This window comes from Lagopus muta, chromosome 15 (assembly GCF_023343835.1).
Source record: "Lagopus muta isolate bLagMut1 chromosome 15, bLagMut1 primary, whole genome shotgun sequence".
Taxonomy (NCBI): domain Eukaryota; kingdom Metazoa; phylum Chordata; class Aves; order Galliformes; family Phasianidae; genus Lagopus; species Lagopus muta.
This window is the reverse complement of record NC_064447.1, coordinates 2,100,439-2,126,946: the sequence shown is the minus strand read 5'-3', so window position 1 is coordinate 2,126,946 and position 26,508 is coordinate 2,100,439. Positions and strand designations below refer to the sequence as shown.

At 52.6% G+C, this 26,508-nt stretch overlaps 4 protein-coding genes across 8 annotated transcripts; 2 read left to right on the top strand and 2 right to left on the bottom strand.

The window, feature by feature from the left end:
* Positions 1-425: 425 nt before the first annotated feature.
* Positions 426-5,711, bottom strand: NUBP2 (NUBP iron-sulfur cluster assembly factor 2, cytosolic). The gene is made up of 8 exons (XM_048962060.1): positions 5,614-5,711; positions 4,416-4,534; positions 3,579-3,777; positions 3,257-3,411; positions 2,872-2,982; positions 2,466-2,535; positions 647-1,914; positions 426-520 (listed from the first exon to the last, which is right to left on the bottom strand). The coding sequence occupies exons 1-7, from the start codon at positions 5,630-5,632 to the stop codon at positions 1,769-1,771; spliced, it is 819 nt and encodes a 272-aa protein (XP_048818017.1). The 5' UTR covers positions 5,633-5,711; the 3' UTR covers positions 426-520; positions 647-1,768.
* Positions 5,712-5,982: 271 nt separating this feature from the next.
* On the top strand, positions 5,983-13,205 carry SPSB3 (splA/ryanodine receptor domain and SOCS box containing 3). Of its 4 annotated transcripts, none has more exons than XM_048962049.1 (7): positions 5,983-6,084; positions 7,057-7,205; positions 9,295-9,472; positions 10,237-10,424; positions 11,112-11,214; positions 11,755-11,880; positions 12,169-13,201. In XM_048962049.1, the coding sequence occupies exons 2-7, from the start codon at positions 7,077-7,079 to the stop codon at positions 12,510-12,512; spliced, it is 1,068 nt and encodes a 355-aa protein (XP_048818006.1). In that variant the 5' UTR covers positions 5,983-6,084; positions 7,057-7,076; the 3' UTR covers positions 12,513-13,201. The 4 variants fall into 4 exon arrangements, with proteins under 4 accessions (XP_048818006.1, XP_048818007.1, XP_048818005.1 ...); XM_048962050.1 differs by having other exon boundaries at positions 5,996-6,030; positions 12,169-13,204; XM_048962048.1 differs by having other exon boundaries at positions 6,008-6,064; positions 12,169-13,205.
* Positions 13,206-13,357: 152 nt separating this feature from the next.
* EME2 (essential meiotic structure-specific endonuclease subunit 2) lies at positions 13,358-21,844 on the bottom strand. Of its 2 annotated transcripts, none has more exons than XM_048962046.1 (8): positions 21,497-21,844; positions 21,135-21,271; positions 19,613-19,705; positions 18,756-18,877; positions 17,650-17,755; positions 16,836-16,951; positions 16,271-16,460; positions 13,358-15,843 (listed from the first exon to the last, which is right to left on the bottom strand). In XM_048962046.1, the coding sequence occupies exons 1-8, from the start codon at positions 21,729-21,731 to the stop codon at positions 15,673-15,675; spliced, it is 1,170 nt and encodes a 389-aa protein (XP_048818003.1). In that variant the 5' UTR covers positions 21,732-21,844; the 3' UTR covers positions 13,358-15,672. The 2 variants fall into 2 exon arrangements, with proteins under 2 accessions (XP_048818003.1, XP_048818004.1); XM_048962047.1 differs by having other exon boundaries at positions 21,481-21,609.
* A 40-nt stretch (positions 21,845-21,884) lies between these two features.
* NME3 (NME/NM23 nucleoside diphosphate kinase 3) lies at positions 21,885-25,472 on the top strand. The gene is made up of 5 exons (XM_048962064.1): positions 21,885-22,019; positions 22,283-22,413; positions 22,508-22,609; positions 22,736-22,848; positions 23,687-25,472. Exons 1-5 carry the CDS (start codon positions 21,932-21,934, stop codon positions 23,802-23,804), a joined length of 552 nt encoding a protein of 183 aa, XP_048818021.1. The 5' UTR covers positions 21,885-21,931; the 3' UTR covers positions 23,805-25,472.
* Positions 25,473-26,508: the final 1,036 nt, after the last annotated feature.

Here is a 26,508-nt window from a genome sequence, read left to right as displayed (position 1 = left end):
TCCCCACATCCCCAGGCACTAAAGGAACTCGCAGCGAACTTTCTGCAAAGTGAACGGCAACGAAGGAAAGGCTGGGACCAATAAGAGGGGTGCAGCGTCCCTCAGACCGTGCACACAGCCCTGCCCAGCTGCCCAGCTCTGATCCTGCACTGCCCCCCCTCCACTCAGCGTTATCAGGGAGCGGGATTTGCACCGCAGGCTCTTCCTGCACACAGTCCCACAGGCCAGGAGAGCGTGTGGCTGCAGGAATGGCCCCACTCTCCAAATCCCAAATCAGTGAGCAAAGGTCAGATGAGATTTCCAGGAAAGCTGCAAGTGGGGAAGGCCTGGTCAGGTGTGAGTCCTAATGTGGGTGCAGTCCAAGCAGGGACAGATGCTTTTCCAGTCTCCTTCATAATGAAGGGCTTCCAACGAGGAGACAGCTTGGTCAGCAGGAATCTGTTTCTTTTGACTCTCTAGAGCAGCACTGCGAGGTGGAGGTCCGATCACAGAGAGGGCACAGAGGCAGAAGGGGCTCATGCTATAGGAGAGATGGAAATAAAGTGCAAAGACACGACCTTTAGCAGCTTTCCCAGCTTAAACCACGCTTGCAAGAAGAAAGCAGGACTCAAGGGAGCACCAGCACCGCAGAGAAATCCAAACTTACAGAAGCTGCCAAGGGAAGGAGTCCCAAGGAGACAGCACAGCCAGAGGAAGCGAGCCAGGAACCGTCAGGGAGCTGGAGGAGCCCCATGTGTGCCAGGGGTGTGGAGAAGGGCTGTGGCAAAGGATGCAAAGGACTGCAGGGGCCTGTTTTCAACTAGACCAGGCAACAGCAGGATCTAGAAGCTGGAGAAGAGCCACAGCTGAGCCCCAGCAAGGAAACACGAGGGAAGCAGGAGACATCTAGATGTATCTGAAGTGCTGTTAATACTGTTAAGACTCAGCTACGATGAGGCCCAAAGCCATGGAAAAAAACTCAACTCATAGACTTGCATTTTAAGAAAAATGTTTACTGTCTGGAACGTTAAAAAATATTCCTGAGTCACAGTAACCCCTCAGCAGATGAAAAAAGGCATTGTTTCCAGTGGGGTCGGATGCAGACTTCAAATGGATACTAGACTTGCTGAAGACACATGAAGCATATGCAGTGCCTCAGAGGCAAAATGTACCAACAACTGGAGCTTTCAGAGCGAGCTGCCTTGGCTCAGGTCCACAGCACAGCATCCAGCTTGCCAGCTGCTGAACCAAGTAATGTATTGTATCACGCAAGGAAAGCAGCAGAAGGCAGCAACACATGGAGCTACAATGCAGATGATTCGTGCCATCTGAACTTGGCGAGGGAACATCCATCCCAACTGATGATGCTTGCCAGTGTAGCTGCATTCAGTCATCGTTAGCTGCACTGCAGAGCATGAGATGCTGTGGAAACAAGATAGAGCTCCACAAATATCTGTGCAATAGCTGGTCGCAGAGGAAGGCACTGCATGAGGGGGCTAAAAACAACTGTACCATGTGGGCAGAGTGCTGCCACATTTAGAAGGCAAGAACCAGGCTGTGCGTCCTCCACGTGAGCAGAGACGCCCATATAGAGTATCTTTGGATGTGGAGAGGTAGAGCAGCACTTCCCTTTTTGAGTTGCCAAAAGAGGCACTGATGCTGTGCTCCTTCCTCCCTCCATCATCCCCCAGTGTAACAGCTCCATAGATCAACAGCTTCTGCATCCTATTCCCCACCAGCAAGGGCTGTTGGTGGTGCTGCCAGGCAAGAGTCCAGCCCAAATCACTCCTCAGGAGCTCTGCTGCAATGCACCATCCAGGATCTGCTGGGCAATACGAGTCAAGGCAGGGAAGGCAGAGCTCTTGGGAAACTCTTGGATGAAGTCTCTGCCTTCCTCCAAGCTCTGGCTGAGTTGGGGGTCCAGAGGAACGGAGCCTGAGGGAGAGGAGGAAAGAGGAGCGTGATTGCTTGTTCATCACAAGGCAAAGGCTTTGACTGAGGATCGAAGAAAAACTCCTGCCAGAGGCATCTCAAGGGGCAGCAATAGGAAAAGGCAACCACCCCTCTCACCAGCCCTCCTTCTCACCTCTCTCTGGGTCTGAAATACCACCAGACCACGGTTCTTCATGAGACTCTCCTGCTCTGCTCCCAGCCCCATCCATAGGGCAGGTTCAACCCTCAGCCCCCCTTTTCTCAGGGAATTTCAGGAGTGCCGGGTGGCTTCAGGCTTGGTTGCTTGTCACCACAATGTTAGCAGCCAGAGGAGGCTCTGCTCATCACTGCCCCTGCTCTGGCAGCACTGGATGCCCACTGTGTACAGCGTGGATGGTATAAAAGCAACTTCACCTTGCTTCTGACTAGCCTCAGGGCTCACAGGGACTAAGAGCACAGCCCACCTGCCCTATTGACAGACTGTGCCCCTCAAGCACTCCCACAGCACCACACAGGATGTCACCAAGGAGGGCTCTGCTCCAGAGTCCACTCACCTAAAAAAGGGACCCCAGCATGTTTGGCCAGCTCTTCGCCTCCCCCTTTGGAAAAGATGTTTGTGCACTCCTGAAGGAGGAAGAAAACAGCAGTGAGTCATGAACCACAGCAGAGAGATCTGAGCAACAGGGCAGGCATTGTCTGCGTACAGAAGTACCAGCTCCCATCCACCTTCCTGCCACAAAGGACTGCCTTCTCCCAGCTCTATTTTGCCCCTGCCTTCTCCCAGCTCTATTTTGGAAAGAACCACTGGCTTCTTCCAGTGTTCATGCAGCAGCTGGCAGCTTCTCATCTCCCAGGTTCACGGCACCCTTGTGGCATTTCACTGATTTTCCACCTGAGGCACAGCAGCGTGTGACACCCAGACATGAACAAGAACCCAAAATGGACCAACCAAAAGCTCACCGAGCAGTGAGGGCAAACGAAACCACTCATGTTCTCAACAATGCCAAGAACTCGCAAGCCTGTCTTCTTGCAGAACGTCAGCTCTCGCCTCACGTCTCCCACAGACACTGCCTGCAGGGAGAACAGGTAAGGTCAGAGGTGTCTGTCTGTCTAGATGTCTGTCCGGAGCAGGAATGCACAAATACATAAAACATGCAGGTGATGGGGATTAGGAGATGCTCTCTTGCTATTGCTGGCCATAGCTTCGACCAAGTCCTCCTCTTAGAGGATCTGCACACAGAACCACATCCTGGAGGATGGGTGACAGCATCATCTGGGGTGCAAAGTTCCCCACTGACTGTGCCCAGAAAGCGTGCTGCAGCTCAGCACCAGCAGGCTGCCCTACCTGAGGGGTGGTGACTAGGATTGCTCCCAAAGGCTTGTAGGGCCGCAGGGCCTCCACTGTGGAGATGTGTTCATCAGAGGTGCCTGGAGGCGTATCCACGATGAGGAAATCCAGTTCTCCCCAGGCCACATCAGCAACAAATTGCTTTATTAAAGCTGCAAAAATAAAAGGTGTGCCATCTGAATGCCCTGAACCCAATTCAGGGAAGACAGCCCTGCAGAACAAGGCTCATGCCCCAAAGAATGACTTGCCCATGGCAGGAGCCAAAATCACCTCCAATAGAGTTTGTAAGAACATTACTAACGCTGAAATACAACTGTACCGTTTTTCTTGGGTCCTCTCCACACCACAGCATCATCTGGCTTCTCCAGCAGAAAGCCAATAGACATCAGTGAGATGCTTTTCTCCTGATCCACAAAGACCGGCACCCAGCCGGCGTCACACTGGTGCACATCATTGTCCTGCACCTTGAACATGCGGGGTATGCTGGGGCCACACAGATCCACATCCAGGATCCCCACCTGCAGGGATGAAGCAGAGCCACTCAGATGGGCCTGAGCACAGTCACAGTCCTCAGCTCTGTTTCCTCCCCAGAAAAGAGGAGGCAGCGTTCTCCACTAGGCCAGGAACCAAAGCAGCAGGTTTGAAGCACAACTTCAAAGAGTTGCTTCAAGTTTACACTGCTGTCCCAACCTCCTTCCCTTCAAGGAAACATCTCCTGGGTACCTACAAGCACTCTGGGGAAACTTTTATTCTGGGGACCCATCAGAACCTCAGAGGGATTGGCTCAACAGAGCCTTTATGAAGTCCTCCTAGATACCAGCCTGCCTCATGCCCCCCCCGGTGCCCTTTTGTTCCTGAACCACCGCTGTCCTTCAGCTTGCCCACAGAGGAACACGTGTCACCATACAAACCAACAAGTCATTTCTCAGCATCCTGGTTTCAAAAATAACAGCAAAAGAAGTTTTAGATAGCATCAGTCTCTTGGATAAAGGGGAAAGGAACTGCACTGTTAGCTGTGTTGGGCTCTTCTGGATCAAGAAAGCACAGACCATCAACAAGGGATCTTTATACGGGTAGCATGGAGGACAAGGAGGATCATGCTGAGGTGATGGGGGGAAAGACCAGCTACAAATCAGCATCCCAGCCCTTCACTCACCTTCTTGCCCGAGTGCCGCAGTGACAGAGCCAGCTCTGTGCTGATGGTGCTCTTCCCCACACCGCCTTTCCCAGAGAGCACCAGCAGGATGTGCCGCACGCCACCCAGGTTGCTTCTCTCTGGGATAAGGGAGAGCAGGGACAAGCTTCAGGAAACAGCAGGACAAGGGGAAATGGTTTGAAGTTGAGGGAGGGAAGGTTTAGGTTGGGTGTCAGGGGGAAGTTCTTTACAGAGAGGGTGGTGAGGTGCTGGAACAGCTGCCCAGAGAGGCTGTGGATGCCCCGTCCATCCCTAAAGGTGTTCAAGGCCAGGTTGGATGGGGCCCTGGGCAGCCTGGGCTGGTATGAAATGGGGAGGTTGGTGGCCCTGCGTGTGGCAGGGGGTTGGAGATTCATGATTCAACCCTTTCAACCCTGACCATTCTGTGATTCTTCAGAGCCCCTTCTGAGAAGGGCAATGAAGAGGAGCAAAAAGGCACAGAGCGCTTTGGCTGCCTGAGGAGTAGAGGAAGAGCTTTGCGATGACCTCAGCTCTCGGGCAGCACAGCGATGGGTGCCCGCGGGACTCTGTCATGACCGGTGCTGAGTGGGGCGGGCCGGGAGACGGCGGTGGGCTCAGACCGTGGCGCTTCCCCGCTCCGTGCCACGCTGCTCTCTGGCCCGAGCCCCGCTTCTCACCGCACCCGTCCGCCTGGATTTCCCCAAGGTCCTGGAGCAGCTCAGACCAAGGAATTGCAACCGCCACTACCGGCCGGGCCCGCGTTCCCGGGCGCCCCGTCACCGGCGGCAGTTGAGTCACCGGCCCGCCCCGTACCGGGCTTCGCCACGGAACCGGCATCGCACCGGCACCGCGGCGGCCATGGAGCCAGCTCCCAGCACGGCCGACCTCATCCGCGCCTCCACCGAGGGTAAGGGCAGGAGGGAACTGGGAACGGGGCAGGACAGAGAGGAGACGTGGAGCGGGAAGAAGGACATGGGAAGGGTGGCAAGGAACCCCGCAGGGCGGCGGCACCGAGAGCCCCTCGCCAGGCCCACGGGCACACAGCGCTGCCCACCGGGAACCGGGCCCAGCCGCCTCAGAGCCCCACTCGGCCCCGGCGCCTCCCAGGATCGGAAATTGAAAGGCCGGAGCTGCGGGCGCACAGAGGGCACGCACGCGACCCAGAGCGCCGGACCGACCGCAACCCCGCGCCGCTCACCCGCCGCCACCTCCTCCATGCTGCTACGCAGCGCAACGCTCTTCCGCCTTTCGCCGGCTAAGCCCCGCCCCCCTCCGACTGGCAGACTCCGCCTCCAATGGCGGGCCGCGCCCTTCCCAGAGGCCCGCCCCCACGGGCCTCGCGGCCAGTCACAGCCGCTCCCCTCCCACTAGCACCAGCCAATAGACTCTGTGCTTTCTCGCCCACCTTAGCCACCCAATAGCGCTGCTCCCCTGAGATAGACAAGGGCACAGCCAATGGCGTCGAGCTCCCCGCGGGCACAGCCCACCGCTTGTCCCTCAGCTTTGAGCGACGGGACTCTCAGCCAATTGCAAGGCAGATCCGAGCAGAAGTAGCCAATAAGGCGGCTTGGAGGGCGGCGCTCTGAGCGGATTGTTTATGTCCCGGGAGGAGAAAGTAGGTCGGAACGCGGCGGCGGGGCCGGGCCGAGGTGGGCCCGGAGTGGGGCCGGTGAGCGCGACCGGGGCTGGGAGGGGGCCGAGCAAGGCTGGGGCACGTAGGACTGCGCTGCGGGGCTCTGAGCGTCGCAGCCCGGTCGTGCTTCAGCTGAGGGAGTGGAGGCCGTGAGGCAGCGCGGCCTTTGGTGCGGCCTTCGTGGGCCCGGAGCCTCTTTGGGACCCGCGCCGCGCCCGTCTGTGAGCTGCGGGCCTCGGGGAGAGCGGGGAGCTGCCCGAGCCTGAAGCTCTGCTCCTCGGGAGTACCAACAGCTCTGTGCCGCCGGCCGGGCCCGGGCCTGGCCGCTGCTCCGGCGTCAACACGGTGGAGAGGAGCTGTGCGGGTGTGGGGTGCGGCTGTGATGGGGGCTGAGGGTGGGGAGCGGGTCCGAGAGGCGGGAGGAGACCCAGCCGTGCGGGTGTTGGCTGTGAGGAGTTGATTTCTGCAAAGGAAGAATGAAAGGGAGCGTGGTGCCTCCCAACACAGAGCTGTGATGGGGCGGCTGGAGCTGGTTTGGCCTGTCGGGGTGGGAGGGAGGCTGTGGAAATCTGGTCTGCATAATATCTCTGTCTGGGGCATGCAGTTGCTGCCTGCTGTCCTCGAGGCAGGTCAGGACAGACCCGCTTTCCTGCCAGCACACAGAAAGTTGTCCGTTCCTCACCACGAATGCTGTTAGCAAAGTGTTCTCCAAGTAGGCAGCTGCTCAGAGGTGAGCGAGCGCTGTTCCCAGCAGCAGACGCACTCAACTCAGGCAGCAGAGCAGTGCAGAGAAGCTGTCTTTGGTATTCAGACCTGGGGAACAAGAGGAAAGTTTGCAGAGGCTCATAGTGGGGGAGGAACTCATCCTGCTGTCCTGCCCATCAGATCTGAGTTGTGCTGCTGTGGTGTTGGGCAGTGCGGTGCCCTGCGGAGGGCTGAGCCTGAGCAGCCTGAGGGGGGGAAGGGAGCCATACTGGCACGTGTAACCTCTTCTCCTCATCCCCACAGCCTACCTGTCCCGTGTTGCCATGGCACGACGCACACGGAGCAGCCGGGCCTGGCACTTTGTCCTGAGCGGGGTGCGGCGTGAGGCCGACAGCCGGGCGCTCGCTTTGGCCACAGGAGCACGAGGCTGGGGCTACGACTCCGATGGGCAGGTAGGCACACGGCTGGCTGTACCCAGAAGAGACTGATAGGAGGCTGTTGGATGAGATGGAAGCAGATGCTGCTTCCCCCAGGCTGTAATGTGGGGCTCATGGCATTTCTCCCCAAGGTAGGGCTAGCAAGGCTGCAGCCACTGTGCCTTTATAGAACCACAGAGTCACTCAGGTTGGAAAAGACCTCAAAGATCATTGAGTCCAACCACGATCTAACAATACTACTCCAACTCTAACAGCTCTCCCCTAAATCACGTTCCTGATTTAAACACATCCAGGGATGGTGGCTCAATCACCTCCCTGGGGAGCCCATTCCAGTGCTTAACAACCCTTGCTGTAAAAAAAGTTTTTCCTGATATCCAACCTAAACTTACCCTGGCACAACTTGAGGCCATTTCCCCTCATCCTGTCACCAATGAGAAGAGACCTGCCCCACTCTCTCTATAAGCATCTTTCAGGTATTGGAAAAGAGCAACAAGGTCTCCCCTCAGCCTCCTTTTCCCCAGGCTAACCACCCCCAGTTCCTTCAGTCTCTCCTTGTAGGACATATTCTGCAAGCCCTTCACAAGCTTTATTGCCCATGGGCCAGAGAACTGCTCTGTACATCTAAAACACACAATGTGTTTGTAGTGTGTGTGTATATATATATATATATGTATATATATATGCACACAATATTTTAAAAATATTCTTTTTAAGTATCAATCTAAAATATGCACTGAACTGAATCAGTTCTCCTGTCTGGTTTGCTGTCTTTTGGTTGTCATGCAGCTGTTAGCTGCTGTTGGAGAGATTGTGGGCTGCTCCAGTCTGTGAAATTCCGGTCTAAAAGGGAATTAGAATCCTCTTGGCCATCCTTCACCCTAGTTTTAGTGCATGAGTTCTGTTTCCCACACAGTGTGTGCAGCAGTGAGGACACAGAAGTGCTCCTGAAGCTTCAGAGCCAGGCTAAAATACTACAAGGTCTCTGCCCAAGCATGGTGCCCAAATCCAGGCACTGCTCTCTCAGAAAATATCAGCAGAGCTTTGTATTTCCACAGCCAAATTTCTAGATAGTGGCAATTAGGAAAGGCCAATGAAAGATACAAAACAAGCTTTCTAATCTGCAGTGGGAGAAGGAGGTGGTGAGAGGCAGACAAGTAAACCTGAGTCATTTTAAGTCCTGCTGTCTTGTTACGTGGCCACAGCTCTGTGAGTTTAAAGGACTTTTATCTTTAAATACTGGTGACAAAATCTGCCATAGCTGTTGCCACCTGCTATGGGGACGAATAGTGAGCAGGTATGTCTGATCAGTGTGTGACCTCAGATCTGTGCTAAGTTACATGGGGTGAGAAGGAACCTCCTGTAACACGTGGGGTCAGACAGGGCTCTTCCTCTTACAGCATCCAGTGCAGGCACGCTTTGCTCTCTGGATGTGGAGGAATAGAAAATGCAAGTTCTTGTGTTCATACATAAAAGTAAACAAAAGCCTTGAAATCTCTCACTAGGTTCCCTGCAGGCTCATGTGCAGTGCTGGCAAGAGGAACTGCAGTCTTACTGCTTAGCTGCTACTCTTTTGTTCTGCCCTCTCCCCTTCCTGGCCTCCTTTTCCTCCTCCTCTCTTTGGAGCAGTGTTTTTCAGCAGTGTGGCCTTCCCTTGGGGAAGGCACAGGGCCCTGTGGGAATGTAGAGGTTCTGTGTACAGCCATTTGCGTGCACCTGCTCTTGTTTTGTGGTGCCTTGACTGGCATCCCCAGCTGTCTGTAACCTGCATGCTGAAAGCCATCACTTTAGCACAAAGCTTTCTTAAAAATGGGTGTTAAAGAGCTGCTTGGGCTGTCATGCTACTTGCCCCCCCTCCCCATCTCTTTGATGCCTAGAAGCTGTGAAGGCACAAAGGACACACTGGGTCCCAAGACAGGGCAGTTAGAGCTCAGCCCTTCTGCATGGCAGACCAGGCTGGGACACAGTGCAGCAGTGCTGCCACTGGCTCTGGCACGAGCCTGGGGATGTCCCCATGCATCTCTGCAGAGCAACCTGACTGCTAGGAGAGCCCAGCTCTGCAACCTGGGGACGCTTGGCAGTAATGTTCCTCTGCTCTCTGCTGCAGCACAGCGACTCGGATTCGGAGCCGGAGTTTTCCACCCTCTCGCCCTCCATCCCGAGCGCCATCCCTGTGACTGGAGAGTCCTACTGCAACTGTGAGAACCAGAGTGAAGCTCCCTACTGCTCCAGCCTGCACGCCCTCCACCGTGTCAAGGACTGCCAGTGCGGCGAGGAAGATGAGTGTAAGGAAAGGGCTCCTTTCAGAGGCCTTTGGGGTGTGAGGTGGGAGCAGTCCTGGCTTGGAGGCACAGCCTGCAGCTCTGCATGGATCACTGCTGTTCCACAGGGCCCTTATCTCTGTCCCAGTGCCTGACACTGCCTTTGTTTACATCTCAAGGCCACGTAGCCTTTAGGAAGATTATAAGCATGTGTCTTCTGTTGTGCTCCCAGGGCTGAGTGCTGAACTTGTTAATGCGTCAGGGTTCACCTCTGGAGACCTGAGTTCAGATCCAGTTGAGGCTGCTAGAAAAGTCAGCTGCTGTGGCCACAACCCTATTAATGCTGATCCCCAGTGCAGCTGGCAGGGCACTTGGGTGTGCAGCAGGGTTTCCTCAGAGTAGACAGGAAAGGCAGGTAAAGAGCAGGTTTGGGCTGACTGAGAAAGCCCCAGAGCACAGCAGAATTGTTGTAGCACTTGTGTTTTGACTTCAGTCCCTTGAACGGACAAGAAATGATTGTGTTTCCCTCAGAAAAAAGAAAAGGAGGTCTGAGGAGCCTTGTCAGAACTGACAGCAACAGGAAGGAGAGAGCGCTGGACCATCCCCTGTGGGAAGATGCAGAATAGCTCAAGCCTCAAATATGTCCACAGCTTAGGATTTAACCTGATTTAAAAAAGAAAAATAAAGTCTTGATGGGCCTTTATAACAATTGTCCATCTGTGTTTCACTTGGGAATAGCTCCCTGAGGGCCTATGTCCATCCTTGTCTCCTGTGTCCTTCCTGACCAGATTTTGACTGGGTATGGGATGACCTGAATAAGTCGACGGCCACCCTGCTGACCTGTGACAACCGCAAGGTGAACTTCCACATGGAGTACAGCTGTGGCACCGCAGCCATCCGGGGCAACAAGGAGCTGGCAGATGGGCAGCATTTCTGGGAGATCAAGATGACCTCTCCAGTGTATGGCACAGATATGGTATGTAGAACCAGGTTGCTTCCAGGCACTTAGAAATGCCCTGTGCTCTGTGAACGGGATAGCAAACTTCCTTCTGTGTTTCACCTTGGCATCCTCACTTAGCAGTAAGAAAACTGAAGCTGGAAGGATAAGCGGTTTTAGGCCAACACCAAAGGAATTGTGACTAGAACCTGATTTTCCTGCTTCCCTGGAGTTCACCAGCAATAAACTTAACAAGGACTCTGGTCAGGCTGTGCTGGTGCTCGTCCTCAGCCTGGGGAAGCATCCAGGCAGGCTGTGGTTGGCAGTTGTGCTGGGGTGTGTGCTGCTCAGCTCGGTCACTTCCTACCCTTGAAGCATCACCCCTGCAGGGCTGTGTACAGCTGTGGCGCCACTCTGTGGCTTGTGGCCACAGCTCAGCCTCACTTTCCACAGTTAACATGAGCCACAGCCTTGTTAGCTCCCTTGGCTCTGCTAAGGCTGCACCTCGTGGTCTGGTTCCTGGGCTCTGTTAATGCAGTGCTGGCCAAACCTTTTGACAGAGAACTGAAACCTTCAGCTTAGCTTCAGCAGAACCTCTTACTTGTTGGGCTGTGCTGAGCGAAGGAAGGGAGACCTGGAGTCTCACTTGTGTTTTGTTGCTTTAGAAGCATTCTGTGCTCCTGCAGATGCTAAGCTTGTGTTCTTCTTCTCGACTTTGCCTACCAGATGGTGGGAATTGGGACATCAGATGTGAATCTGGACAAATACCGCCACACCTTCTGCAGCCTGCTGGGCAAGGATGAGGACAGCTGGGGGCTCTCCTACACAGGTAATGCAGGCAGGTCAGTGTTAGGGGGAGGACAGCTGAAGTGTTAGCAACAGGTGCTCGGGTTTAAGAATTACATGGGATCACAGCCAAAAAGGCCACAAGGCCTGTGAATCCCTTGGTTAACTACAATGGGAGCTGCTGCCTGTTCAGTTCACCTGCGCACCTGCAGGGCTTGCCTAAGCATCATACTGCATAGGACAGGCTGCTGCTTGCTTTCAGCTCTTGGAGCCTTACCTGCATTTTGCAAACCCTATACAACCAGCATGTGAATTTTCAGGGCCTCTGGACTGCAGGTTGCATGCCAGTGATTCAGGATCTCAGTGCAGCTGCTTGGGCTCTGGTATTCCAAAACCTCAGCTTCCCTCTTTTCATCATATGCTTTGGGTGGGGGGGCATTGAGGGAACAATGAGCAGACGGGGCATTTTGTAGGTGCTGACCAAGGCTGTACCAGTGGGAGCTTGCAGGGAAGCGTCTGAGAGTTGGGGGTGAATTTGTGGAGCACAGACTTTTTTGCTGAATGCAAGGTGTGTTGTTTTCAGGACTACTGCATCACAAGGGTGACAAGACAAACTTCTCCTCGAGGTTTGGCCAGGGCTCCATCATCGGGGTGCATTTGGACACGTGGCACGGAACACTGACGTTCTTCAAAAACCGCAAGTGCATTGGTAAGAGCGAGGGCAGCTGCAGCAGCCTTCAGGCACAGAGGCAGAAATGGGGGAGCACTGCAGCTTTAGCTGAACTGTGGCGGCGGCTGGGCTGCAGGAGAAAATAGTAGCAAATAAAAGATGGAGATGAAGCGAGTGGGGCAAAGGTTGTGTTTGTTTACCAGATTTGGAATACAGCCTTTTGAAATCCAAGCATTTTGTGACAGCTTTGTGGAGCTCGGGCTGGGGTGGGAGGAGCGAGATCACCTGGTCAGAACTAACGTGAATCCTCCATGCTGTCCCCTGCAGGGGTTGCAGCTACAAAGCTGCAGAACAAGAAGTTCTACCCCATGGTGTGCTCGACAGCAGCCAAGAGCAGCATGAAGGTGATCCGTTCCTGTGCCAGCTGCACGTCCCTGCAGTACCTGTGCTGCTACCGCCTGCGCCAGCTCCTGCCTGACTATGTGGACACGTTGGAGGTGCTGCCGTTGCCACCGGGACTCAAGCAAGTGCTACACAACAAACTGGGGTGGGTCTTGAGCATGAACTATAGCACGTCGAAGCCTTCCTCCTCGTCATCAGGAAGCGACTCAGATAGCTCCTGTGGCTCAGATGCAGAGGCCTGCCAAAGGAAGAGGTGCAGGAGGACATGATGTCTCTTCAGACGAACTGCTTTGGGGAAGTCGGGTGAGGTTTTGTTGTGCTGTCTGTGAGGGCAGCCCCAGGCCTGATGCACCTATTTCTTCACGGGGACATCTATTTCTACCTGTTTATGAAGATTTCTCTTGTGCTGGTTGGAATCTTTAGCCTGAGCATTCATCACTTGCATTGAAAATACCTGCTGACCCAAAGAGGTATCAGCTCTGAAATGCATAAACTGCAGCCAAATACCTGACGTTAATCTCCCGATGATCTGAAAGCCATCGCCTCTTTCTGAAGAATCTCTCTTTGCTGTAGACTGGCAGTGGAGGTGAGATTTCAGGTGGCTTCTCTATCTCAAAGCACACTTCTTGCAAACTTGATTCATCAAAAGACAAAATGAAAGACCAGCCCCCTCTCCACCCCCACCCCCCCTCCTAACTGTTGTGCATTGGTTTGGTATCTGCAATGAATTCATCGTGCTGTGGGGCATGACTGAACTGCAGCACTGAGGGAAATGGGCTCTGAGAGATGCACCCGTGCCACTTGTGAAAGAGCAGTTACTTAAGAGAGTCAAACTGTTAGTGATCTTTCTTGAGCACCCCCTCCATGACTTTAATTGCTTTGCATGTTGGCTACTGCTGCTTCTCCTGTATCAAAGACTGTATTAAACTGTAATAATAAAAGTATAAGCTATCTTTCATTCCTCCTAGGACCTTTAAAGGCAAGAAGCTGAACGTGCTTGTCAAAAATAAGTACACTATTTACAGCTAACATCCTGGAGATGATATTTGAAGTGCAGCATTTGTTTGTCAGGTCTAGATGGGGTTACCTTGCCTCTGCCACATGGAGGGCTCTTGTGCTGCGCACTGGAACATCGGAGCCAGGCCTGGATGGAGCTCCAGCAGCGCCATGCTGATGCTTGTGGCTGCAAACAGGAAGGAAAGACTGTGGTGTTTTATTAATGTGTGTGTTCTGACAATTTGCATTCAAACAGCCCTAAATACCCACCCCAGAGACAGAAAGTCAGAGCAGTTTGTGTGCAGGACAGCCACTAACTGAGACTTGTGTGCTGCCTGCAGCTGGTCCCTTCTTGTATGTGCTGAGAAGCAGTGCTGGACTGGAGCCTGGAACAGTGAATAATCCAGCAGTGGCCTGGCACCACTGCCAGCAAAAGGCACGCAGGACAGCCTTCCTGCTTTCTCACATTTGAGCTGCCCTAATATTTCAGACAGGAAAGAGGAAGAAAAAGCACCTTAGCTGCTCCTTGTGGATTAGGCCACAAGCACTGGCTGGGCTCAAATTGTGCTGAGGGATCGAGGGATGAGTGGTTCTTCTTGCCAGGTTCCACTGTGCTGTCAGGACAGGCTGGCTCACAGGACTCAGCCCAGCGCTGATGCAGCTGGAAGCCCTTGAAATGGCCACATTTGGCAGTTCAGCTTCCCCTCTTTCTGCCCCTCAGTGCTGAAGGAGCTGCTAGGAGACCAAGTGGGCAGGCACAGCCAGGGGAGGGAGGAGCACAGCCCCCTGTTGCAATCCCCTGCAGTCGGTCTGTCCTGCAGTTCTGCATGCCAGCATAATTGAGTCCTTAGATGAACACAGCACTGCTTTTCAGGATGTTTTTCTGCAGCCTTTAAACTCTCTTCCGGTGAGTGCTGCATTTACAGATGATTTAAGCTGGTGCCATCAGCCAAGTGCAAAGGTTATTGCAAACTGGGGGGTGTTGAAATAGATGAGATGGGAAATGCCTTTCAGCTTGTGCTCTTCACAGGCTCCCTCCTAGCATTGCAACTGGGAACGCAGGCAGCCACCTGCTGTCTTTTCTCCCGGTCATTACAGACCTGCAAAGGCTTCATGCGAAGCTTTTTGCTCCCCATGACTGTTTCTTTCCTTCTCACGTTGTGAATCTTCAAGCAAAGATGGCTCTTGCCTCTCTGTTTATGGCTCTGAATGAGAACCTTAATTAAACAGGACAGGCTCTCTGTCAACCCATCTGTAGCAGTGCTCCCGCCAGAAAAAACAGCCCTGCTGGATTTCTCCTCCCAGGAACTAATTCAAGCATTAGCAGATGGAAGCAGGAGAATCACTGGCAAGGAGGAGCTTTATTCTGAGGGTGCCCTCCCACCTTCACAGCACTGGTTGGTGTCACTTGGAGCTTGCAAGTTGTATTTAATGAGAAGAAGCTCAAGGGGTTTCTGTGTCACTGTGAAATGCCACAATTAGCAATACCAAATCCTCAGAGTTTAGAGCTCCTGATCCCTACTGTCCCCATTGCAACTATTTCCAAATAAGAAGCTCAACATTTGCTTTGGCAGAAGAATCCCATTTTAGCCCATCATTTCACATGGAGTTTCTGCAGCTTATCATGTGTGTCCTTATGTTGGGAGCTTAGCCAACAGCCTCTCCTGCCTTGAGCTCCCTGTACCCCAGGCTGTGGTTTCTCTCTGGCCAGCTGGCTTTGACAGTTGATGAACGTTTTTCTCCATCATGGCTCCTTCTGTTCTCCTGGTAGAGCTCACAACGTTGTTATACTGAGTCCTTCATATATTGTTCTGTAACTTGGAGCTTGGAAGTGGGAAGCTGAACTGGAGCAGATCAAAAGTATATTTACTATCCTGACTCAGGATGTCCATTAGCACATGCCTGGAAAAGCACAGAAAAGTAGGCTGTTCTTGAAGTTTTGCACTTTCAGCCTCAGATTCATGCATTGCAAGTTGGTCCAAGTCCAGCAGGACCCACAATCCTGAAGAAATCACAAGCAGGACTGACAGTAGCAGGACCAAAGAGTGAGCAGGCAGCAGGACACTAAAAGTCAGGACGTTGCACAAAGTATTTATCTCATTCAGTAACACAGCTGACAGGCAGCACACTTACCACGGTTATGTCAGCAGAGGAACCAAGCTACTAAGACTTGGAGCTCCTGCTCCAAACATGCCTTAATGCTTCAGGGAGACAGCCAGAGGGATATAAAGCTGCTAAAAGAGCAAAGGAGAGCCAAGAGGCTGAAGAAAGCATCTATAACAAGAGATTTATTGATGTGCGAGTCTATTCTGAAACAGAACCAGCTGCTTCCACAGGCTGGGCTCCCAGCAGCACTGCCATGCCAGAAGCAGCTCAGCAACTGTTGAGTTTAGCAGAAAATGCTGAGGCTGACTGAGGTGGTCCCTGGTCCCACTATACAGTCAGGTCCAGGATGAGGTCAGGGTTGGTGGAAACCATGAAGAGATAGATGCGGCGGGACAAGTCTGGCCCAACACGGTGCTCCTTCCCACTGATGTCTGATTTCACAGGGATGTTACTCAGCAGCAGCAGCCTCTCACCTTCTGTGCTGCACTCTTCATAGGCCTTCAAGCACACACAAGAATGAAGCAGTTAACACGCGTGCTCTAAGAGAAGACCTTACTCTCCACTGAGAGGCTCAACCCCACTACTGCAGAGAGGATCCCTGACCAAGCAAGCATTCCCCCAAACACGCAGGCATCAGAGGATAAAACTCAGAAGAATCAAGATCCACAACTTGTAAGCAGGCTCCACACATTCTGATTTGTGTGTTGCCCCTTCAGTATACAAGGAGATAGCTTTTCTTCTGAAGAGGGTATGCTAGGAACAGAGATCAAAGCTCTAGGAGAAGAAAAGTAGAAGAGAATATTTGACTGTGCAAGACTTACACAGAAAAAAAGAAGGAAAACAGTTCTGTCAGTTTCTGATCTAATGGAAACAGCTTAAGTGATTCGTGCTCACCCCAAATGGAAACAAGCACTTGTTGACTTACCTGTACCAGGAGGCCAGGGGAAGGATATGCTTCTGCTATTGCTGCTGCTGTTGCAGGGCTGACTCTGTTAAACTGCTGGATTTGGCTCTTCCACACCTGCCATAGCCCTGTGCCATCCTTCTCTACTCGCAACCCCTTGCCCGAGACCCCAGCAGTGCAGAAAGACAACTCCTGCATCTCCAGCTGACTCCTACAGAAAGACAGACTGCTGAGAGCAAGACCAGGAGACAGCATGTGGGCACTGGGCTTCCTTCTAAAGCCTCTCTCTTCAGGACTAATTTTTTTTCCTCAACGTTTTCTTTCCTTCCCTGGAAAGCTTCAGAACATCTTGGTGCAAAGGTTTCCCTAGGGTTCTCATCCTCTCTCCCTTCTTCATGCTCAATCACAACTGCATTCACTGTGAGATTAGTTGATTTCCAGCAGCACAGAGGACTGAAAATGGTCTAGTCCAAGCCCTAACATCAACCAAAACAGACTGGCACTCACTGATAAGTGTTCCTGTAGCTTCTATGAGGTTTTCCAAAGCTCTGGGCTTTGAACTTGTCCAATCCAGCAATAAACTCACTTGTATGGGCGCCTTGCTATTGCCTTAGTCAGCACAGAGATGTGCTCACCAAATTCCTGCCACGTGTCTAGGAGCTGTACATCAATGTTACCCCACAGCTGGAGCACCACCTGCGCCTGGAAGAGAAATGACAGTGGTGAAACATGTAAGACACCAACCAATGGGACAGAAATAGGGTCAGGAGGGCCAGGACAACCTGAGGCCCTCATCCTCCTTCATAAGCATGCTCCAGCTTCAGCCAGCAGTGCTGCTGTCAGCCCTGACCACCAAAAGCGCTCGGAAATAGGAGCAAGGAGAACACAGGGGCACACCACATCTTTCAGCAGGGTGCAGATGGGCTGGGAGGGGAGGGAGGCTGGGCTGACTGCATGAGCTCTGTTCACAAAGAAGAGTAGTAAAGCCTGCTCATCCTTCTTAGCTCCCAGTAAGCTGGTGGGTCATCATCCCCCTCTGGGACATACCCAGGCAGGGCAGGAATTTAGTTTGAGGGATATCAAGTAAGGGTTTATATCCTGTTTGACCTAGTTTGTGACAGCTGTGGTATCACAAGGAGCTCTTCCACTCTGCTGTGGGACACAGGCTTTGCAAGGCAGAGAACCAACAGCAATTTTCACAGCTAACTGGGCAGCTTTTGTTGGGGCTGGGGAGGGGAGGCATGATCAGATCCAAACAAAAGGCTCAAACCCGTGCTCACGGTCAGTTAGGGTGAGGGAGCATGCATGTGGACACAACCTGACTCCAAGCAAGCCATCACCTTCCTTGTCAAACATTCATTATGCAGAAGGGCACATGAGAGGGGCATGAGAAATTCTACCTCCAGTATTTCCTGCTGAGTCATGAACAGCTCTGGGCCAGGCTGGCATTTGGAACTCTGCTTTCCAGGGCTCAGTGCCTGCCACCCATTCTGCTCCTGGTTACACCTGTAAGCAAGACACACAGCTCACACTTGTGCACTGCATATTCACACCTCAGGCTGTGTGATAAAAAGGAAAAGGTCACTTAATCCACCCACTTTTGCTACCTCCCAGTCAGACTTGATGGTGGAGACAAAGCTCCCTGGTGAGGCAGCACTGCTACAGCTGGCACACTGCTGCAGTTCTGCATGCCACATGGAGCCCTTCTGTGTCAAGAACTGCAGATCTACACGTGAGCTGGAGGGAAGTGGCTGCAGAAGAGAAGACAAGACCCAAAACTAAGGTAAATGCTGCTTGACTCCCTTAGTGGCAGAACTCAACAGGCCACGGCTGATTATTTTAAAATGCAACACACTTGGTAAAATTATCCTCACAGGCTTCAGTGAGAAAGAGCCCAGGAAGTGGTGAAACAAGAGCTCTCCCTTGGGAAACATTTCAGAAAGGACAGGACAGGACAGACCTAGCTACTGCAGCTGAGTTGATGTGGGACAATCTGGACAATCACACTGTCACCGTGAAGAGGAAATTCCTCTGCTGTGCATGCACACAGGCAGGAAGCACTCAGGCACTGGGAGCAGCACATGAATAATACATTCCAGGAACAAGAAAGGGGCTTCAGGCACCAAACATCTCTCCCTGCTTCACGAGCTGCACACTTTGCTGAGAACAGACAGGCACTGCAGCCCTGCTTGGTGCACAGGGCAGTGCAGCAAGAGCTGTATCACTGCATCCCTCTGCCTAGTCCTGAGCGTAGTCTCACCTGCAAACAGGTAAAAAGGATTTTGCTAACTACAAAATCCTTAGTCTGCTCTAAATCCATCTGCAAAATATATCCACAAGATGGTAAAACTCAAGTCCTCTCGAGCACAGACCTTGTGATTTACAGCCCATGTTGACACCACGCTCAGCAGCTCACCCCAGACACCTCCCTGCTGCACAGATGCTTCTCTCCACCCATGGCAAACTTCCCAGCCCCGCTGCTCCCCACGCCCCCAGCACATCCCACCTGTAGGCATCCAGCCCCACGACAGCCAGGCTGTAGGTTTTAGTGGAAGAGCCCTCCAGGCTGGCCAAAGGTAACACTTGGTTCAGGTCAGGCTGACTCCCTGACGAGGCATCAACAAAAGTCTGAAGCAAGACAAATCACACCCAAGTCTGTAGCAGTTTTCCTCTCTGAAACAAACCCTCCCTATCTCTGGCTGGACAGCAGGGGGCTTCCAGAACAACTTTCATCACTGGAAGCTGGCAGCAGCCAGACTGCAGCTGAGAGTGCTGCCTTTGGGCAGGCACAGCATGCCACCTCTGCCAATACTCAGCTTTTTTTCTGGCTCACCTTTCTCCCTGGAGCGTTAGCACTGACCTTCTCACAGGCACTGGCTATTCTAGCCTCTCCTTCTCTACTCTCAGACTGCGCTGGATGGCCTCTGAACTTCTCAGGGCAGAAGCACAGGCTGCCTAGATAGGTATAAATAAAACATGGCATGACTGCAGGCACATGAACTAACCATTAAATTCTCTGCTTCCAAATGCAAGCATTTCTAAGGACTGCTTGCTTTGATTGTTTCTTTCAAGCATTTTTTTTATAAGCACAATGAAAAGGAAAAAGCTAAACACAAGGAAAGGCAATCCTCCCAAGGCAATCCTGCCCAATCCTCCTCTGAAGGAAAGCAGCATCCTGTAGTGGGTTTAAAGGCAAATGCCTGCACGTTTCCCCTATCACTGCACTCTCACACGGGTTCTCTGCTGCACTCTGTAACGCAGCTTTGTTTCAAGGTGGAGCAGTGGCAGTTATGAATGAACCCTCCCTTGCCTCCCATGTTCACCTGGCACTCTGCATGGCTCTGGCTCAGAGATCTACATTACCTGGGTTAGGGAATAGAGGCGCTTTAGAAAATCTGCTGGCTCCAACAACACCAACACCTCCTTTTCCTCTTCAGTTTTCACCATGCAGTCATCCTAAAGGAGAAGAAATAATTTCCAACACATGCAGAACCCAGCATGTCTCCACCTATGCAGTGCCTATGCTTTTAGGGGTTCTGAAACTCACAAGGCCATGTTAGATTCAGCTGGGACAGTCATTTTAATTCATAGTATCTGATACGATGCCATGTTTTGGTTTTAGAAGAACAATGCTGATAATACATCAATGTCTCTAGTTTTGTATAGAGGATATAAGGACATTTTAGTATTGCTTTAGTATTCTCAGCTTCTCCTATTGTCCTGCCAGTGAGAGGGACAGGGAAGCAGGAGGAGCTGGAGGAGACAGAATAAGGACAGCTGACCTGAACTGGCCAAAGGGAAATTCCATACCACATCACATCATGTGGAAGGAAAGCCTGAAAAAGGGAGGAGTTCAATGGGTGGCCTGCTGCTGCTCGGGGACTGGCTGGCAGGTGGCTGAGTGATTGTTTGTGAATCACCTGTTAGACATATATAATTATTATAACTGTTATTCTTTTTCTCCTCTTTCTATTCTCTAACTCAACTCACGAGTTCAACTTTTCTTTTTCCCCCAGATTCTCTCCCCCGAGTCCACTGGGAAGGGAAGAAGCGAGCTTAGCCACCTGCTGGGTTAAACCACAACAGTACTATGCTGATCAAAGCCCACTGCTGAGCTGAAAGAACTTTCCCACACAAGCAGATCACCGAAGGTGCAATAAATGACCTGGTGAGGAAAGCAGTGACAACTGCAGAAATTGCCATCTAAGCCAAAAAGACAAAAAACATCTCTGTCTGCACCTCAAAGTCATCATATGACCACAAGAACCAAACTACAGTTCTGCCTCTATCTGAAATTCTTATAGTGGGGGTGAGGACAAGAACAGCCTAGCTTTGTGGCTACAAAAATACAGTTTTACACAGCACCTACCATGGCCAAACCGAAACAGGCACAGTATTTGGTACCAGAAGGAACCTGCCCTCTTTAAGGTTCCTAGAAGCAAAATTCAGGAAGCAGTTGGTAGACTTTCAAAGCTGGGGGCCCTGCAGCAAACTTGCCCAGCCTTTTCCAACCATGCAGATGCTGCCTGTGACAGCAGGCCATACACAACATCTGCTCTGGAAAAGCTGCTGCCAACCTAACTAATATCTCTGTATGAATAACTTGTGGTCATTTCAGTCTTGCTTACTACAAACTCCCCAGACTATTACTGGATGCACACATGCCTAAACCAAACATGTGTAGATACTTAGAAAACACCATCTTTAGAATAATCTGAATGAGGACCACTTCCAGCTCTCCTCCTGAGCTACCTGTGGCCATTGGTAACCAGCACACCTGAGGCTGCTGCTGTCAGCACCCAGCACAGAAAGCCAAGTCAAAGCTTTCTCCCCACAGAACATCTGATGTCAAATTACATTTACAACAGAGAAGATGACGACTCACTGGGGAAGATGGAATGGTTGGCATATTTCTCCTCCAGGTTATGCTGCAGGGAATTGCCTGAGGCTTAAAGGAATGTTTACAGTCCAGGGAACTCAAAGCCTTGATCCAAATATCTGAGCCGGGATCTTCAAGGAAACCTGTGGAGAAATAACGATCAGCCCTGACATAAGAAAAAGAGCTGCTTTATCTGTGCTAATACTAACGGCACTGCTGCTTCACCAGAGCCCAGCACGATGCAAACCCACCAGCAGCCGAGTGAGGGGTGCTGGCCCGGCCGAGAGCCGCTCAGCAGGCAGCAGCAGCACGGGGCTGCCCTCGGCTCTGCCCGCCAGGCCCCGCAGCCCACCTGGATCCACTCACACCTCCAGGAGCCGCAGGCAGCGCTCGGGCCTCAGCAGCCGCCAAGCCGCTGCCGCCTCCCGCTTCTCCAGCGCCTCCCGCTCCTTCCGCCGCTGCCGCTCCCGCCTCCGGGCCTCGGCCTCCCCGGCCGCCCTCCGCCGCTTCGGCCGTACGGCGGCTGCCGCCGGAGGAGAGACTTCCGGAGCCGCACTGGAGCCGTGGGGCTCGGGCTCCGGTTCTGACTCGGACACCTCCCATGTCGCCCGGGCCCGGCGGCACCGCTCGCTGCCCGCCATGGCCGAACCCTGCAGACTCTGGGAGGCTCCAGGCCCCACTAGGCCGCGCCCGTTGCCATGGCAGCAGCGGAGCGCCCCTCCCTCTAAAGCCTCCGGCGCCACCCCTCGGCCGCAGCACAAATGTTCCGGTGTGGGTGAGGGGGTACTCTTTCAGGCGGACACATGAGCGGAGGGCGCGGTTCCTTTAAGAGTGCCGCCGCCGCCATGATCTGCTTGGTGCTGGCGGTCTTCGCCAGCGTCTTCCATAGCGGTAAGTCCGGCGTCCTTCCTTTTTCTCCCGTTCTCCTTTTTTCCCCCCTCCCCTTCCTCCTTTTTTATCCTTTCCCTTCAACCCCCCACCCCTTTCCCCTTTTTTCTCCTCCCTCCTTTCTACCCTTTCCCCCGTCCTCCACCCCCCTTTTTTTTCCCCTCTCCCTGCCCCCTTTTTCTTCTTCCTCCCCTTCTCCTTTTTCTGCCCCCTTTTTCCCTTTCCCCCCTCCTTCCCCTCCACCTGACACCCATGCCCTCTCGCAGCTCGCTCCGGTATCTCCGAGCGCACCTTCATCGCCATCAAACCGGACGGCGTCCAGCGGCACCTGGTGGGTGAGATCGTGCGGCGCTTCGAGAGGAAGGGCTTCAAGCTGGTGGGGTTGAAGCTGCTGCAGGTGCGAGGGTCGGGCGGGGCTCTCGGTGTGCCCCGGCACGCGGGACGGGTTCCATGCCTTGTCAGGAGGCTGCAGGGCCGTGTGTTGTGTGCAGGCTTCGGAGGAGCTGCTGAAGGAGCACTACATCGACCTGCGGGACCGGCCCTTCTATGGCCGCCTGGTGAAGTATATGAGCTCGGGGCCAGTGGTGGCCATGGTGAGTGCTGGGGGGAATGGGTGAGGAGGGCTCCATCTGAGGGCCTCTGGGAGCTGTGCTGGTATAGAGGATGCAGTTTGATTTCAGGGTGAGTCATTGGAGCTGATTCTGTTTGCTGTTGTGTAGGTGTGGCAGGGTCTGGATGTGGTGAGGATGGCACGCACGATGATTGGAGAGACCAACCCGGCTGAGTCCAAGCCTGGCACCATCCGAGGAGACTTCTGCATTGAAGTTGGCAAGTGAGTCTGGCTTCTTGTGCCCTGAGTGTTGCTGTGCATTCCTGTCCTTGCATTCCTGCCCAAGCCCTGCAAGGCTGCATCAGCAGAGCAAAGTTCAGATCACTCAGGTATTGACACTGGACACGGTGACCTGGGTTGGTTTTGCCAGAAGGGAGCAGCCTGGGTTTAGGTCTCTCATGCTTCCTGAGGCCTCTTCTCCCTTGGGCCAAGGGGTTTGCTTGACAGGGAATCAGGACTGTCAGGCTGTGAAGAGGCACGGAGGAGCCCTGAGCCCTCTCCTGGAGGCTGCTCAGCTCTGCCAGGCATCCGTGTATGAAACAAAAGCCAAGCTGCAGTTCTGCAATCATAAGGGCTTCTCACCACTGCGTATTGTCCAGTGGTGACCTCTGGTGGCTGCAGCTGAACCTGGCTTGTGGTAGTTGCTCTTGCTAACCTTTCTGGCTTAGGTTTTCATTCCTTCGTGTCTGACACCGAGCCTGCTTTATAGGACCTGATTTCACTGAAAGAAGTGAGAAACCTGGAGGCAAATCAGTGGTAAACCTTTAAAACAAACAAAAAAAACTCCTCAGATAAACAGCCACTTGCAGCTCCTTCGTAGCACATAAATAACTTCTTACAGGAGGGAGGGCTGCTGGAAATTGACAGCTCCTACACATCCTAAGCCACGTTCTCCTGAGCAAGAAGGAGGAGAGCTGTGTGATGGGAAAGAATACTGTACAATGTGACTGCCTTGGCAGGCTTAATTAAATCAGTTGGAGTGAAACTTTCCCGGTTGCAGCTTCCCTCCTCAGCCTTTCTCTGCTTACTGCAAGCCTGATCTCTTTCTTGTTCCCCACAGGAATGTGATTCATGGCAGTGACTCGGTTGAGAGTGCCCAGAAGGAGATCTCCCTCTGGTTCCGCCCAGAGGAGCTGATGTGCTGGGAGGATGCAGCTGAACGATGGATCTACGAGTGATGACACAGCCTGAGGGAAGTACATCTTCCTGACCTGGGCATGGGGCATTTTCATTAGTTCCATTTTGGCCCCTCAGGCTGGCTGTGGATTCTGTTGTGGTATCACATGCTGAGAGTTTCTCTTTTGTGTGTCTGTGGAGGGGCCCTGGGAGCTGGTCTTTGTTTGTAATTCAGCAGTTCAGCTCCCTGCAATAGTAGCTTTTTTTTTTTTTTTTTTTTTTTTTCCCCTCCATCTCCTGTAGTAAGTAGTTAAAGTTGCTGCTCAGTTTGCTGCAGCATCCCAAAGTCTTTAAGTGGTTCAAGGTGATTTATAAAGGAGAGTGAAAGCTGGGCTCTGTGCCTGTCACTGTGCTGGCAGACCTACCAGGCACAGAGGGACACGTGCTCCTAGCCCTGGGGAGGTGCACTGCTCACTGCAGGGTACAGGCACTGTCATCCACTTGCATTTTGGTGCAGTCCCTCACCAGAGGCTTTTAAAGAAGTGAGCTGCTGAGGTATAAAGTGGAAAGGGCAGAGGCTGGTGACTAGGGCTGACCCAGCCTGGTGACACTCATCACTTCAATGTGTCCCTTGTGTGCAGGGCAGAAGTAGCCTCTGGAGGAGGAGGCTCACTAGTCGGGCTCCTGCTGTGAGTTTTCACTTCTGGAGGCTTCCTGACTTTCAGTGACAGCAAGGCCTGTCACTGGAGAGGCTCAGAGCCACTTGTTTGAATATGTTCCTGCGTCCCGTTTTTGCCTGCTGTCCCTCTTTATTTTCACACCGCCGTCCATTTCATTCAGCTGTTCCTGAGCCCTCTGCACAGCCTGCCAAAATATAAAGGCAGCGACTGTAGCACTGCATTCTGCTGGTGGAGCAGGGGTCTGGTGAAACCTGAGGGAAAAAGGGTTTTGTTGCATGTAGACTGAGATACTTTGCTCGTGTTCTGCAAGCTCATCTCCCTCTTGAGCTAGAAAGATTTGTATCTTATGGGGCATGAGTGCAGTTCCCCAGCTCCCACTTCTACCTGAAGGCTGGCCTGGGGTGGTGGGACTGAGCAGAGAAATACCAGAAGTAATGGAGAGAAGGGACTTGGGACTTCTGTGATTAACTGTGGCTTTCCTTTGCAGTCCAGTGGCAACACACAGCATTTCTGATAGCCAGAGCACCTCATGCCTTCAGGGCCTTATCCAAATGGTTGGCTACAGCTCTAATCATCTAAAGAGATCATTTGTTCCCACAAATCATCCGTGTGTTTTTATTTATAATAAACTCTGGAGAGTTCCATCTCTTCTGATTGTTGCTGGGCGAGTGGGAGGTGGCTCTAGGTGAGCACTCACGGGATTGTGAGCTAGTGCCAGTTGCTCTGATGGAACTGTGCTGCTAGTGGTAGCTTTCTTTTGTTTTTTTTTATTGCCCCAGAGATGCACAAGCAAGGCAACTAATGGGGAAGGAGCCACAGTTTGTCAAGATATTAAAATAACTCAGGAAGGCAATTATAAGGGAACTTGTATTCAGATGCATTGTATTCTGTGTGTTCAGATTAATGACCAACAACTGGTAACTAGCAAAGGCAATCTGCAGTCTTATTCCTAATTTTCACTAGTTTCCTATTCTGTTGCCCCATCTATTGTCACGTGCATTTCTGAAGTTATTTGACAAAATAAACCTGAGCTTGTTTGAACACCTGGGACCTGAAAGAACAGTTGTTCTCGTATCTGCTCTGATGCAGAGCCTGTGATGATGGCTGTGGTTGGGCAGTGGCTGAAGGAGTCCCTCTTTTACATTTTATTTCTGGTTCTGGAGGAAGCAATGGGCTTCCATATAAAGTCCAATGGGCTTCCAAATACTGTCCTCAGGAGCATGTGGCCGTGGGACCAAACTGTCCTGGTTGGACTCCTCAAGGACTTGAAGGAGTGGCATAAAACTGTGCTGGGGAGGGTTAGGAAAAGGTTCTGCACCAGAGGGTGGTGGGCACAGCCCTGAGCTGCTGGAGCTCACAGAGTATTTGGACACCACTCTCAGATGTAGGGTTTGGGTAGTCCTATGCAGAGCCAGAGGTTGGACCCAATGATCCTTGGAGGTCCCCTCCATTCAGGAGATGAGGAAACGTTGAGGGAACTGGGCTTGTGTAGCTTGGAGAAGAGAAGGCTCTGGGGAAACCTCACTGTGGCCTTCCAGTACTTGAAAGGAGCATTTAAACAGAGAGGGGAACAGCTGTTTACAAGGGTGGATAGCAATAGGACAATGGGGAATAGTTTTAAACTGAGATGGGGGAGGTTTAGGTTGAATATTAGGAGGAGGTTTTTCACACACAGGGTGGTGAGGCACTGGCACAGGTTGCCCAAGGAGGCTGTGGATGCCCCATCCCTGCAGGCATTCAAGGCCAGGTTGGATGTGGCTCTGGGCAGCCTGGGCTGGTGATAGGCGACCTGCACACAGCAGGGGTTGGGACTGGATGAGCACTGTGCTCCTTTGCAACCCAGGCCATTCTATGACTGTGTGTTAATAGATTACTAGAAGGTTGAGACTCGAGCTAACTGCCTTTCCAACAGCCCGCTGTCAAACGGACAATCTCCAGAGTACTTACAGCAACAGAAGGCACCAGCAGCTGATGTTATGCCATTTATTAGCTACGGACCCAGCACGGCTCAGTGACGGAGCACGGAAAGCCCTCACACGGCAGCGGACTGACCCAGAGCGCTGTCTGAAGACGACACACCGAACTC